General features: G+C 47.3%; 1 protein-coding gene across 5 annotated transcripts in view; it reads right to left on the bottom strand.

Annotated features, from left to right (window-relative positions):
• Positions 1-7,420, bottom strand: part of TRAPPC10 (trafficking protein particle complex subunit 10) — a 79,847-nt gene extending 72,427 nt beyond the window's left edge. For all 5 annotated transcript variants that reach the window (XM_059686580.1, XM_059686581.1, XM_059686583.1 and 2 more), the window contains exon 1: positions 7,207-7,420. In XM_059686580.1, the coding sequence (XP_059542563.1) occupies positions 7,207-7,273 (67 nt within the window). In that variant the 5' untranslated portion in view covers positions 7,274-7,420. The remainder of the gene's footprint in view (positions 1-7,206) is intronic.
• Between the last annotated feature and the right edge of the window lie 7,748 nt (positions 7,421-15,168).

Below are 15,168 nucleotides of genomic sequence, written 5' to 3'. Positions count from 1 at the left end.
TAGAAATGTTCTAAAACTGAATTATGGTGATGGCTGCACAACTCTAAAAATAAACAGTCAAAGAAGTGTACGCTTATAATGGATAAATTTTACCGTATAAGGATTAAAGCTCAATAAACCTGTTTTTTAAAAAAACACAACTATGATAGTTTTTTTCACATCCACAGACTGGCAAAAAAAAAAAAATTGTAAATAACTCGGATCCAGTGTAGTAAATATAACTTGGAGTACTGCTTTTTCAAAATGTAAACTGCTCTCATCTTCTGACCCAGCAATTCCACTCCTGGATTCCATTCTTTACCATAAAAAACTGTGTTCCGGTTTTACTGATGCACTTTTTTAAGATTTCAAGTTCAGTTTTTTGGGTTTTTTTAAAATATATTTTATTGATTTTTTACAGAGAGGAAGGGAGAGGGATAGAGAGTCAGAAACATCGATGAGAGAGAAACATCTATCAGCTGCCTTCTGCACACCCCCAACTGGGGATTTGCCTGCAACCAAGGTACATGCCCTTGACCGGAATCGAACCTGGGACCTTTCAGTCTGCAGGTCGACACTCTATCCACTGAACCAAACCAGCCAGGGCTCAAGTTCAGTTTTTAAAGTTACAGATGTATCTCTTTCAAGGCTTCATCCAAAAGCCGGGTTGATAGTCCCCCAACCTAAATCTCCACCTCAGAAGCTGAATCAGAAAGTTTCAATTTGGTCGTAAAGTTTCTACTGACTTGTAGTAAAGACAGTGTATCTGAACACAACTCAGGAGCCCATTTCACAGAATAGAGTCCCTCGCATACAAGTTAACTTTATTTCTTTTACTGTATTAACATGTATTTCCTCAGTCAAAACTCTAAAAAGAGAATTTTCCATTATCAAATAAACTAAGCATATAGCAATTTACCTAAAAACAAGTGTAGGTGATGAGAATTCAAACTTTCCAAATATTTTCTACAAAGCTGTCTTATCTTGATAAAAACATGTACTTACAGAAAATAATTGTATGCCATCAAAAGCTTCTAACTTACAGAAGCATTATGTGAGTTATAGCACCGTTTGTATTTACTGAGCAGTTACTATGTGCCAGCATTGTTCTAGGTGGTGCAGACAGCAATGAACAAACAGATAAAGGTCCTGCAATTCTGAACCTCATATTCATTTGTAGGCCACCTGGGTTAGGGGTAGAGAAACAATAAACAAAGAAAAAACAAATATTTATGTCAAGGGGTGCTGAGCCAAGAAAACTGAATGAAGTCAAAAGGATGCTAAAGGACAAGTGGAATGAAGGGGTGGCACCTAAGCAGCCACCAGAGGAAGGAAGGGAGGGTCAGTGGAGCCATGCTGGCACTGCTGGAACACAACCACCAAGGTGCAGAGGGTACAGGCTGCAGCCAGGAAGCCAGTGCTGGGGGCCCCGACGGCGGGGAGGGGGCACTGGGCATCAGGGAGAGTCTGTCCCTGGAGGGGTCTGAGCAGAGGAATGACATGCTGTGGCTTCTCTTTTAGAGGGCTCACCCTTAACCCCATAGAGAACTAGCTTCAAGGGGCTAAAACAGAAATAGGGAGGTTAGCTGGAGGCCCCTGGAATAACCCTGGGAAAGATGAAGGTGGCATGGGTTTGGGGGAGCAGCAGTACATATGGAGAAAAGTGGCTAAATTCTAAATAAATGTTAAAGATAAAACGATATTTGCTGATAGACTGAATGTTAGCTGTGAGAGAAAGAGTTAGGGATGGCTCCAAACTCATTAATTTTTAATTTAAAATTCAAATATCCTCTAAAACCAAAATACTGTGAATACACTGAAAATTCACAGTAAGAGCAGTTACTGAAGAAAGATTTGATTAGTAAAGAAGAGGCTACAGAGGCTCTGGGGCTAATACAGTAGGAAGCTACTCAGAAAGAGGTGTCTGTAGTATAAGGGGTTCAGAACATGTGGATTATTTTGAGGTGAAGGCAACTGAGACAAGAGAAACTTGTACCTCTCCCTTAGTTTAAATTAGGGGCCTTGCCCATAATAAGAGTTTCACCAGAAATAAGGTTTTTCTGACCTATCTATAGAGCAGGGCAACTACTAATTACTGGACATCTGCTCTTGTCATCCTGCAATGTCCCTCCTCCCCTCTGTAGCCCCAGGTGCCTTACCGCATCCTTAGCTCAGAATGTTATATGTCCCTCATTTCCCGTCTGTCCCTGAACCGCTCTTGTATGTGGAGTAGCTGGCTCTCTCATGTACATGGGATTCCCATACATAAGAATGTAATTACATTTGGTTAATTTCTCTTGTTAATGTGTCTCATGTCCACTGATTATTAGACCAGCCGGAAAAACCTAGAAGGGTAGAGGAAAAGGTTTTCCACCCCAAGAGAGTATTTAAGGCCATGCAGTATTTTCCCACAGCCCTGGTCTGTCATCTAGACCTGAAGTTACCAGGTGAGAGCAGAGGGAACAGGACATCTGCAAGTGATCCCTTGTGAGACCACACACACTAAATTGTGCAATTCATATGAAAAGACACTGTCAACTGGCAAAAAAAACAACAACACATTTTTAGACAAAAAAATTATTCAGTGAGTCACTTGCATTTCCAATAAAAGATGACCAACTCAGCCTTTCCTATCTCACTGAGTAGCCCACATCATCATATCAGTTCCCTTCTAGAAAGACTAGCTTATGTGTTATGTCTTCCATACTTGATTACTTCAGATTCATTAGCACCTTTAAAAAATCAGACCCTTTGAGTTTCATTTGCATAAACCAAATTTTACTTTACTAGAAACTCTTCAAAAACATATCTTGTAAATCAGATATGTGAATTGAAGTTCAAGTAGAAAGGAAGCTTTTCACTTCTAAATTATCCATTCAAATCCACCCTAGAGTCAGGATAATCGTATCCTATATAATAAAAGGCTAATATGCAAATTAACCAAACAGTGGACCGACCAGTCCCTATAACGTGCACAGACCACCAGGGGCAGACGCTCAACACAGGAGCTGCCCCCGGTAGTCAGTACACTCCCACAGGGGTAGCGTCGCTCAGCCAGAAGCCAGGGTTAACAGCCTTGTGGCAGTCAGACACTCCCCCAGGGCTCCCGGACTGCAAGAGGGCACAGGCCAGGCTGAGGGAACCCCCTTCCCCACCACCACCACAGTGTACGAATTTCATGCACTGGGCCTCTAGTGTCCTAATAACATGGGTTCCCAAACTGTGTACCCAGGTGAGGTGCCTCAAGGTACCAGCAAGCCCCCAGAGGCCCCAGGAGACAGTTGAAATTATGAGGAAGCAGCAATGCTAGGGATGCAGCTACACCCTACTTCACGTATTGTTTCTATATTACATCACAGCACATTCCTTTCCATGATGTCATCACAAAACAGGGTGGTGCTGTGATAAAAGTCCACCAAAAAAAAAAAAAAAAATCAAAGAGTATAGCAGTGTCCAATCGGACTCCCAGGTTAGAGAGTCCTGCAGTGCCCAAGAGGTGCAACCACCCACTAGTACGTTGCTGTGGTTATCTAAGAATTAAATAAACTTTTTCCCCCAACTAGTATGCATTATTTTTTTTTTCAAATAGCTATTAGGACATAATACTTAATAAAATTATTTGGACCTACCTACTTAGTAAATGAAATTATTAAGTATTCTTTTTGACCTAGGTGCCAGGAAAAAATTCTGAGACACTAAAGCCATTGTGAACAGAGAAAGTTTAGGGATCTCTCCTCAGTAGCTAACTTTCTGCACACTGATCACTCTTCTGAGTGCTTCACAATATTCATTCTTTTAACCCCATTTCCCCCTATCAAGTTGGTACCATCACTATCCCTAGTTCACAGATGAGGCTAAGATTATGAAATGCTCTCTAAGTCACACGTGTAAGACCTAACTGTTTTTAACCAGTCCCGGGTAGAACTGGCAAATAAAGCAAGGTGAGCACATTTGCTAGCGCCTTCAGCCCCTGCCCTCCACACATACTCCAGGGAACAGCTGAGGTTTCCTAAGGTGAACTGCTTCTCCCACTTCTCAACTGCTGATTTGCTATTGGCTTAAGAATCCAATATGGACCAAGACTTGCATTTATGTGTATTGATTTTTTAAAAAAGACATTAAAAGGTACTTTTCTGGTAATGAAACTGAGGTAGTAGTTAAATCACAAGCACTGGATTTTCAGGCTTAGCAGAAAACTGTGATGTGCAAATTTTAATACTTTACCTTACCGGGGAAAAAACACAGATTCCAACCAGATATAAAACGTTACAGACCTGCTCATTTCTGTTTGCCTTTTTCTCCCTTTCAAAACTTATAATATCACATCTGGAACCCCAAGTACAGAGATTCAGACAAATGAAATAGGCAATATAAAATGTGACTGGTAAGACAGAGCCTTTGGACTGTGTTATTTTTCAGATTCCACACAATCCCATTTTGATAGTACGTGCCATTCTAGGTATGATGCCGACACTCAGCAAAGAAAAGGTACGTATCAGTGGAATCCCAATAACTCTGTCCATGAACAAGATAGCTGGAAAAGGAACTTACCTTTCCTCACACACCCTTGGAGCAGAAACCTAACTAAGTCTTTATTCTAAAGCAAAGAACTGACCCAGTGATTGAGGAAAAAAAAAAAAACTAAGCTAAAACAAATTCAGATCAAATGGATCTGCTGGATTTGTTTCAGTTTCACTGTGTATTTTTTATGATTAATAAATTACACTACAAGTATTCAAATTGCTATGATTAGGTAATTCGTCACCCAATGTCCTCCTGTTATTAGTACCACTACTGTTCACCTAGCATCCCTGCCAGATCCCCTCTGAGGCAGTCACTGCTCCAGAGGCAGGCAGGTGCAAACCCTTGTAACTGTGGACGAAGGCCATTAAAACTTTTAGGTAGCTTCAGAGTATTAATTCAGCAGGTTTTCAAGTAACAGTGAATTCCCCCTAACCTCTGGGGACTTTCCATTCTTCTCATGGCCACATATACACAGCTCCTAAATTTACCTGAACCAGTTATAGTCTACATTCTTCTCAGAAAGATCTACACACAATTCATTTTCACTTAAGATGTTCTAAATTCTATGAACAAGAAAAAAACTGAAAACAAGCATAAACTCTACTTTCACTTTAAAATGAACACACACAGGCCTCATAGGGCACAATGGCTAGGTAAGTATTCAAGATGTAAAGGGACTCCTGAAAACAAAAATGTTGCATACTAAGACAACTAGGTACATAACAGCAGAAACTGTGAAGCCTCTGGAGGGATTTTTAAAGCAGTTTTCCCACCTTCTTTGCACTGCTTAGGCTCCTCCCTCCAAGCATGTGCAGCTGAAAGAATGGAACAAGGTAAAGTATGAAGTTAAACCAGGACAAGTGCCACCAAAGCTCAGCCCAGAGACACCAAAATGTCATTTCAAGGCTGAACTATGAAGGCAGCCTTTCAAAAAGTTAAAAAGTCTTTAACTTCTAAAGGGATCTTCTCACCTCTCAAGCTAACTCTCTCTGAAAGTTTACTGCCGCTTTCTTTTCTGGGGTGCCTTTGAAGGCAGATACCGTCAGTGCACACAGCAATTACTCAGGGGAAACCTCCACCAATGTAACACATCTGCAGGAAAGGAAACTGCCTCAGCTGTCAGGCCTGTGTGTAAGAAACTAAACAGTAACAGGACCTCAAACACAGACTACTGGACTCCTTGAATCCAACAGCCTTAGGAGCTTCTGAGAAATGTACAGACACAGCGCTACAGAAACACACCGCTACTAGAAAGCAAGCCAAGGGGTGCGAGATGTCATTCGGCGTGTGGGTGCCCCTACCAGCAGCATGTATGCCGCGCGCACAATGTGCACCCCACCTGGGGAGAAGCTTCCGGAAACCTCCCATTAAGACTGCACGGAGCATGGCGCTGGCTCCTGCGCCCCGGGGATCAGAAAGCGCCTGAACTGCAGGGCCTCCAGATCAAGGCCACACACCCGTCCTCCCGGACTAGGTGCAGTCCCGAGTAAGACTCTCCGTTATAATTATTCTGTGTGTGTGTGTGGGGGCGGGGGCTACTGCTGAACCATTCAAGTCTCCAAATTGAGATGAAACTGTCCATTTCCCTAAGCAAGTTTACCAACTAAAGATGAAGTAGCAAACTTTAAATATACAGTTTCTTGGGGGATCCGACAAGAGGGAGAATACAAGGAGCGTGTCCATTAATCAGAAAAAAGAAAAAAAAAAAACAGGAAGAAAGAGAAAGAGATATGCAGAGTCTCCTATGGCCTGGCCACCCCGATTTTGCTGTACGAGTGCTTCCTTTCAGAGCACGGAAGACCACCTGAAAAATTAATTGAAGACACAAAAATACCGTCAAAAGTCAAGACTGTCGCTTCGAAATACCTCCCTGCAAGCCTCGAAATGCCAGCCAACATTCAACCCTTCCCATTCGTTATTTTTAAAGTATTTAATTCTAAAGTCATCGCTGTAACTACGAGGAGGGATTTCTGTAACAGAAAAACAATTCCTCTGGGTATGCATGAATGTGGCAAAAAGGGGGGCGTGGGGGGAGCGGGACGGGCCCAGGTCTAGTTGTCCGGCGTGTGGACTCGCCAGTGGGGCCTCGCTAACCTCTACGATCTCATCTGCGAAATGGGTTTCTCCCCGGGAACAGCACCCGGGCAGGCGAGAGCCTACCGGCTGGGGGCGTAAACTCGAGGAGCAGGTGCGCGCGGCGCAGCCCTGGCCCGCCGTCTCGATTCGGTCCGGACCGGTCGCGCCCGTGCAAGACGGACGACCTGCGCCCTCCATTTATTTAACACTTAACTCAAGTACAAACCCTGTAAACGCACGCAAACTTCGTCCTCGCTCCCCAGTCTGCGAGCCTCGAGGGCCCTCCCCGGGGTCGGGGAGCGGTGTGACCGGGAGGACAACACGACCCCCGGCCGGGAGGACAACACGACCCCCGGCCGGGAGGACGGACCCTGCGGTCGCAGGCCGAACAGCCGAGCCTGGGAAGCGCGCCGGCCCCGGGCGCTGTCAAACTGCACGAAACGGCCCGGGACGGCGTCTTCCCGGGGTCAGAGGTCGCTCGCGGGACGGAGGTCTGCCGCCGCCGCCCCGGCCACACCTCCATCCAGGGAGCGGCCCGGCGGGGTGCGAGGGGGCCGAGGGGCCGGCGAGCCGGGGCCCGGCCGCCTGCAACGGCCGCCGCCCCCTCCCGCGCCGACGGGCACTCACAGGTGACGATGGGCTTGTTCTCCATGGTGTAGATCACGGGCGGCAGCGGCTCCTCAGGGGCGTCCATGGGCGTCCGGCGTCACCGACCCGGCCCCCCGCGCCCCATGGGCAGCCCCGAGGCCGTCCCCGGCCAGCCCGTGCCTGAGCGGCGCCGCCGGCCGCGACAGCGACGCCTGCCCGGCCGCGGGAGGAAGATTCCCGGCCGGCCGCCCGCAGCTGCCGGCGCATCCACTTCCGGTACCGGCGCTGCCGCGGGACCGCTTCCGGGACGCGCGTCTTAAAGGGGAGGGCTCCCCGTCTGGCTGGCGCTGCCCTCCGACCTCCGACCGGAAGGCAGCCCGGCGGCGTGGGGTGCGCAGAGGGAAAGCGGCAGCGGCCGAGAGCCGGGGGCAGCTGCCCACAGCGGAGCGGAGCTGCAGTGGCTGCAGGGCTGGGAGCCGCCCCTGGGGCCGGCGTCTCCCTGGGGCGGACCAGGGACCTAGCCTCCCGGGGCGGGGGGGAGGGAACACTGCGGGGCTCCCAGGACATGGCTCCCCGCGGAGTGCACGACGTCCAGGGTGGGTGCACGTGGCCCCTCCATCGCACCTGGAGAGCGGGCGGCCCCAGCCCCACCACGCAGATTCCCCAGGTGGAGGGGCAGCCACGGGTGGGGGCGGGTCACCGACAACTTCTGGACACAGACACGAGCCGGGAGCCACTGTGGACTCGGGATGACCCGGAGGGGGGGGGGGTGGCTCGGGATGACGGGGGGGCGGGGCCCGAGGGGGGGCTCGGGATGACCCGGCGCGGGGGGGTGGGGGGGCACTGAAAATGGCATGTGGACACAGGCATGGCCCTGGAGTCACGGACAGCATGTGGTCAGGGGAGACCCTGGGTGCCAGTGGCACTGGACGCAGGTAATGCCTCCTTGTGCGGGCCTGCTGCCATCCCCTCGCCTTTACCCAACGCTGGAGGCCTCCGGGGGGGCCGGTTAGGACACCGGATTCATCCCCACCGCGGGCTGCACGGCAGTTAGCCCTTGCAAAACCCTCTGTCTGGTGCTTTCTCGTTACTCTGCTGTTAGGAAGTAGAACAAGGTTACTACCTTCTCGCTAAAGACCCTACAGCACACACCCCAGTGCTTCCTCCAGACTCACCCCGAGGCCCCCTTGCCGCAAGTCCCTGCAGATCATTGGAGTGAACCGCCTCTCTCTCTGAATTTCCACAGCAGGTTGACTCCCCTCCTGTTAGCACTGGTTTCCTGCGTCCCTGACTGTAACCCTTTTGAATTTAGGGACTGTGCCTTTTACTTTGTCTCTAACTGCCCCCCATCCCCACCCCCACCCAGGCGCACAGGACCTTCCACGGAATAGGCAGTGGGACACATTTTGGGAACGCCACAAAATCAGTCCTTCCTTTCAGTCCGCAGGCCGACGCTCTATCCACTGAGCCAAACCGGTTCCGGCATCAATCCTTACTTTTAACGGCATATAAGTTTCTTGTGTAAGGAAAGTACAGTTAGAGTGACTTTTTTAAAAAACGGAATCTTGCCGAAACCGGTTTTGCTCAGTGGATAGAGCGTCGGCCTGCGGACTGAGAGGTCCCGGGTTCGATTCCGGTCAAGGGCATGTACCTGGGTTGCGGGCACATCCCCTGTGGGGGATGTGCAAGAGGCAGCTGATCGATGTTTCTCTCTCATCGATGTTTCTAACTCTCTCTATCTCTCTCCCTTCCTCTCTGTGAAAAATCAATAAAAAATATATTAAAAAAAAACAAAACAAACAAAAAAAAACAAAAAAAAAACACGGAATCTTGTTTTAATCTGATTTTTCAAAATAGTATTATTGATGTCAGAGAGGAAGGGAGAGGGAGAGAGAGAAACATCAATGATGAGAGAGAATCATTGATCGGTTGCCTCCTGCACGCCCCCTACTGGGGATCGAGCCCATAACCGGGGCATGTACCCTTGACCGGATGGGAACCTGAGACCCTTCAGTCTGCAGGCCGACACTCTATCCACTGAGCCGAACCGGCCAGGGCTAGAGTAACGTTTGCAAATGAAAGAAAGCAGATGTCCATGTGAAATAGTTTGAGTGTGAACACAGCTGCTGCGTGCTGTTCGTGTAGCATGGTGCATTGCAGCTGGGTGAGGAGGCGAAGATCAGCGCTAGGGGGGCTGGCACCCCTGAGGCAGGCAGAGCAGGGGGAAGAAGGAGCTAGGCGGCGGAGAGCCAGAGTCTGGGGGGGGGGGGGGGCTGTAAGCCCTAGGCTTCTGCTGCGTCAGCATGTGTAGGGTGAGAGTCCCTGTGGCTTACCAGGAAGAGGCTGTTACGGAATTGAGAACGGCACAAAGACTAGGGGCCCAGCAGAGCCACAGAAAAGGCCTCGCTGATACCTCATTAACTTCAGTTCAACTGGGACACTGGCTTGAGGACCACACCACAGGGCTCAGCCTCCTTCGTCTGTGAAGGCGCGGACAAGTGTTTCAGGCTTTAGGGCCATGTGCAGTTTCTGTCTCAAACTTTTCCTTGGGATTTTTGAAAACAATTATCTAAAAATATAAAAATTAGCCCTGACCAGCGTGGCTCAGTTGGTTGAGAATTGTCCCATGTACTGAGAGGTTGCTGGTTCAAATTCCCAGTTAGGGAACATACCGGGTTTCTGGTTTAATCCCCAGTAGGAGGCGTACAGGAGGCAGTGGGTTGATGTTTCTCTCCCTCTCCCTCTCTAAAATCAATAAAAACATTTTTTTTAAAAAAGATTATGTATATATAAACTATTCTTAGCTCAACGGCCATACCAAAACAGGTCGTGGCCAAGATGTGTCCCGTGAGCCATCTTTAAGCCCTGCTCTGAATAAGGCCCACACTAGACCTACCTTAACAACGTGTACAGCAAAGCCTTGACAAGATCTGCAAGACAGATTTGAACATTGACGCCTGCAAGTAGGGGACACTGAGGACATTTCTCAGATCCAGCCTAACAAAGAATAAAACCAAACCTGTAAAAGGTCAAGGTGATAAAGACAGTAATTGACCTGCCAACGACCACAAATGTCAGAACGCTTCTCTGGAAGATGATCCAGAGTCTCTACAGCTTATAAGTGATCAATGTCCAGCACACACACAAAATGGACTAGAGATGCAAAAACCAGAAACTGTAAACCATAGTCAGGAAAAAAAAAAGTCGTCAATAGAAACCAACCCCTGTATAGCCCAGATGTTATATTTACAGATAAAGACTACACAGCAACTATAATACATGTGTTCAAAGAATTAAATGAAAATATGGTCTTAATCATTAAACACTGCAGAGTAATAGCAAGTATAAAAAAGAACGGGCAGTCTAGCCCCGGCCGGTGTGCTCAGTGGTTAGAACACGGGCCTGCACACCCAAGGTTCGCGGGTTCAATTCCTGGTCAAGGGCCTGGGTAGGAGATTCCATCCTCCACATATGGGAGGCAAACAATCGATGTGTCTCACATTGATGCTTCTCTCTCTCCCTCCCTCCCTAGCTCCTTTCCACTCTCTAAAAATGAATAGAAAAATATCCTTGGATGAGGATTAACAACAACAACAAAAAATAATGGAAGTTCTAGAACTGAAAAGTACAACTGAAGTGAAAATTTTACTGCATTGGCTTAACAGCAGATTGGAAATAGCAGGAGGAGTCAGTAATCTTAAAGACCGATCAATAGAAATTTTTTCAATCTGGAGAAGAGAAAAATGATTGAAGAAAAAAATCAACAGAGCCTTAGAGAATAGGCAGACATTTTATTTGAAAAAAAAAATATGGCCAGAGTCCACAAATTTGATGAAAAAGATTGATTTATAGGTCAAAAAAACTCTGCAAAACCTCAACACATACTAAGAAAAACACATGCAGGCACATCACAGTCAGACTGTTGAAAACCATAAAGAGAAGATCTTGAAAGCAGCCAGCAAAGGAAGACACGTTACCTTCAGGGGAACAATGACGAGAGTTTTCATTGACTTCTCATCAGACACGATCTAAACTGGAAAACAACGGTATAAGCCAGTAAAGTGCTGAATTTAAAAAACTTAGCCCCAAACCCTTTGTCCAACAAAAATACTCTAAAAGATGAGGGCAGATAAAGATGCTTTCAGATAAAGTTGAGAGAATCCGTGTCCGCACGCGGGTCCTACAGTAAATGCTGATGATGTCCTTCAGGGTGAGAGGACACGAGGCCAGATGAAAGTTGGACAATAGGAAGGGAAGGATCGCCCCGGGAGCGATCAGCAAGGGGGTAACAGTGGTGATGCTTTTTCCTCCCCATAACTCCCTCAAGAAAAAAACATACTTGATTACTTTGTGTGACGGTTTTAAAAAATGTATGTTAAAGACTTAAGGACAGCACAAAGGATGGGGTGGACAGAGGGCTCTCGCATTTGGGAGTCTGTATCCTTGTGGAATGGGAGCGTCGGGGTGTGAAGTGAGAAGTGGGCGATGAGAGGCTCCTGTATAAAGAGAGAAGACTGAAGTAATACAATAGTAACTCAAAATAGAATTTGATATCGGGATTTCCAGCCCTAGAGCAAAACCACAAAAACAAAATTCAAAACAAAACAAAACAACATAAGGGTTTGGCTAAGAAGCCAGTAAAAGAAGCAAAACGGAAAAATATAAAACATTTGATTATGGGAGATAACTGCAATACTATCAACAATAAAAAATATATTAAAATGAAAGAAAAGAAAACACCAAAAACATTTGATTGGTCTAAAAGCAGTCAGGACAGGAACAACGGATGAATAAAAATCAGAGCGGACCATACAGTGGCCAATCATCACATAAAAAGAGGCTCAGCAACCAGCAGATACCAAGGAAATGCAAATTAAAGTGACAATGACTGACATCTCACTTCACATCTACTCAAATAGCTAAAATGATTTATTTTAAAACCTGACCACACCAAATATAAAGTCCAAGCCCAGGTCTCCATGTCATTCGTCTGTTCTCACCCAGACATCGTCCAGAGACTGAGAAAAGAGTCACTCACAAGTCTTCCTCGGTGAGGACACAGACACTGTCCTGGCCCCACCGGCCGCTCTGGGTGGAAGTTTTTTCTTTCCGGAGGGACGGGAGGGAGGGGCAAGGCTCTCCCACTCTGTTTTAGGCAACACTTAGGCTCGCAGGCTGTTTTCTCTCCGGCAGAACCATCAGAGATTCTTTGTTCACATGGGAATTTAGAAAATGCTTGAATTCAGCACAAACACTGGCTTAGCAACTCCTTTTAATCACGGTGAAAATGGTGGTATTACTGTTAATCGATGTCTATTCCTTTTTCAGATCCGTTTGTTCTGAGACAGCATTTGTTTTTGTTTTTGTAAAGGTTGCTGGAACTTGAGCCCAAATGGCCTTTCCTGGTAGCCCATTACATTGTGTCCGGAGGCAAAGAGCCTGTTCAATTATGTATTGGAGTGCTGCGTAGGCTTGGTCTAAAACGGAGGCTCCACAGGATTGTCTGTCTCTGTCCCACTCTCCGGCCCTCTCCACTGAGCCAGCAAACATGCCCAGCGGGTGTATTCATAGTGGCCAAAGCCTAGAAGCAGCCCAGATGGTCTTTGACGGGTGACTAGTTAGACAAACTGGTCCACCCGCGCCATGGAACACTATGCAGCAATAAAAAGGACTGACCTGTCCAGGCACACAGCAACCTGGATGACTCTTGATAGAACGATGCTGCAGGCAAAACACCCAACCCCAGTCACATAGCCTGTGATTTCATCTATGGAACATTCTTGAAGTGACGACTTATAGAAATGGAGGACAGACTAGTGGTTGCCAAGGGTTAGGAGGGCGTGTAGGGTAAGGTGGGACATGGATGTGTCTGTAAAAGGGCAACGTGAAGCATCTTTGTGGCTTTGCAACAGCGTGGATGGGTCTGGAGAGCATTGTGCCGAGTGAAATAAGCCAGTCAGAGGAGGACACAGACCACATGACTTCACTTACAGGTGGAATCTAATGAATAAAATAAGCTAACAAACAAAGTAGAAGCAGACTCACAGATACAGAGAACAGACTGACAGCTGTCAGAGGGGAAGCGGGTTGGGGAGGGTTAGGTGAAAACAATGAAGGAATTAAGCAAAAAAAAAAAAAAAAAAATACAACTTATAGACAACAGGACCAGAGCATGGTGACTACCAGAGGGGAAGGCGCATAAGTGGGGATGGACGGAGACTTGACTTGGGGTGGTGAGAGAAAAGCAGTCCCCTGGGAGGGGATGCTCTGTACTGGACCGTGTCAGTGTCCACGTCCTGGATGTGATGCTGACCAGAGTTGTGCAAGATGCCTCCCCTGGGGCGGGGGGGTTACAACTGCATGGGAACCCACGCCATCCTATATGATAAAGATGTAATATGCAAATAGTCATTACACCTTGATGCGTAATGACCCACCTCGTAACGACCAGATCACGGATCAGCAGGAAGAGGGGCATCGAGCTATAAGCAGATGGTGGAGAGCTACAGGAGGGGGCAGGGTAACAAGCAAGGGGCGGGGCGGGGGGGGGTGGAAAGTGGAGGGAGCTACAGGAGGGTGGCAGCGAGCTACTGGCTCACGGATTCATGGCAAGGCTACTAGTCTCAAAATAAAAGTTTAATAAAAAAAACCCAACTGACTTTAAAGTAGTAGCATGTGAGGCTCCAAAGAGCCCACAAGGTGACGGTGTGGCACTCGCCCCTCTGTTTTGGCACCTCACTCCCCGCAGGTGTTCAGGGGCAGGGGCAGCACAGTGCTGGGCCTCGGGGTCAGAGGTCATCTTCCATGCAGTTAATGTGTGCTTTTAACCAAGCCTTCCAAAAACAGTACCCTCAGGTGGGCAAATAGTCCACAAAAGGGGAAATATAATTAGTAACAATTATGTAATTACTATAAATAATCTGCCTCGAGTAATTAATGAAATGCCATAGAAATTTTTTCCCTACAATTAACAAAAATGTGGGGGGATAAAAGAGACCAGAAGTGAGCTGAGGGAGGGGCGGGTGTGATAACCCAGGCAGACCAGCAGGCGGAGGGCAACTCTGCTCTGAAGTGCCACCTTTTTCCTTTTTTAAAAAATTGATTTTTAGAGGGCCAGAGAGAGAAACATCCATTTGATTTGTTGTTCCACTTATTTATGCATTCATTGGTTGATTCTTATGTGCCCTGACTGAAGAGCGAGCCTGCAATCTTGGCATATCAGGTTGATGCTCTAAACAAACTGAGCTACCCGGCCAGGCCCCAGCCACCTTTTAAATAGGCAGTGACACCCTTCCATCCTTTGACCCAGCGCCTGGGTTCTAGAGCTCTTTAAGGAAAGTCTCTCCCAGACCTTGGATAAAAACATGTTGCAGCATCGTTTGCAGCATCAGCTAAAAATTGGAAACGACCTGAAATAAATATCAATAACTGTGTTACGTAAAGTATGCCATTTGCGTTGATAAACTGTTATGTCATCGTCAAAACGGTGTTTGGAAAGGGTTTCAGATAGTCTGAGAAACGCCTATAATGTTCATTGAGAAAAGTCGATCCCGGGATTATAAAGCTTCTGCCTGGCGATGACACTGGCTGCTACCGCCATGCTCTTTCTGTCGTTATTGGAGTGGCCACCTGCGGGGAGGTTTGCCAGAAGTCGGAGGACTCCCCCGCCCCACCAGAGGAATCGTGGCAGCATGGACTTGAACAGGTTGAAATGTAGGCTTTAGCAACGGAGAAACCAACAGTCAGCACCTGCCTGAAATCTTATCTGAATCCTGGATATCTTTAGGCTTTTGTACTTTAAAAAAAATCTCTTGAGCATTTTAAAAGGAATAAATGTGGACTTTTAAAAAGCTAAAAGATGCCCTAGCCGGTTTGTCTCAGTGGATGGAGCGTTCGCCTGCGGACTGAAGGTTTCCCAGGTTCCATTCCGGTCAAGGGCACATGCCTGGGCTGTGGGCTCGATCCCCAGTCGGGGGCGTGTGGGAGGCAGCCGATCAATGA

Source organism: Myotis daubentonii, chromosome 3, assembly GCF_963259705.1.
Source record: "Myotis daubentonii chromosome 3, mMyoDau2.1, whole genome shotgun sequence".
Classification (NCBI taxonomy): Eukaryota; Metazoa; Chordata; class Mammalia; order Chiroptera; family Vespertilionidae; genus Myotis; species Myotis daubentonii.
This window is presented reverse-complemented; position numbering and strand designations above follow the sequence as displayed.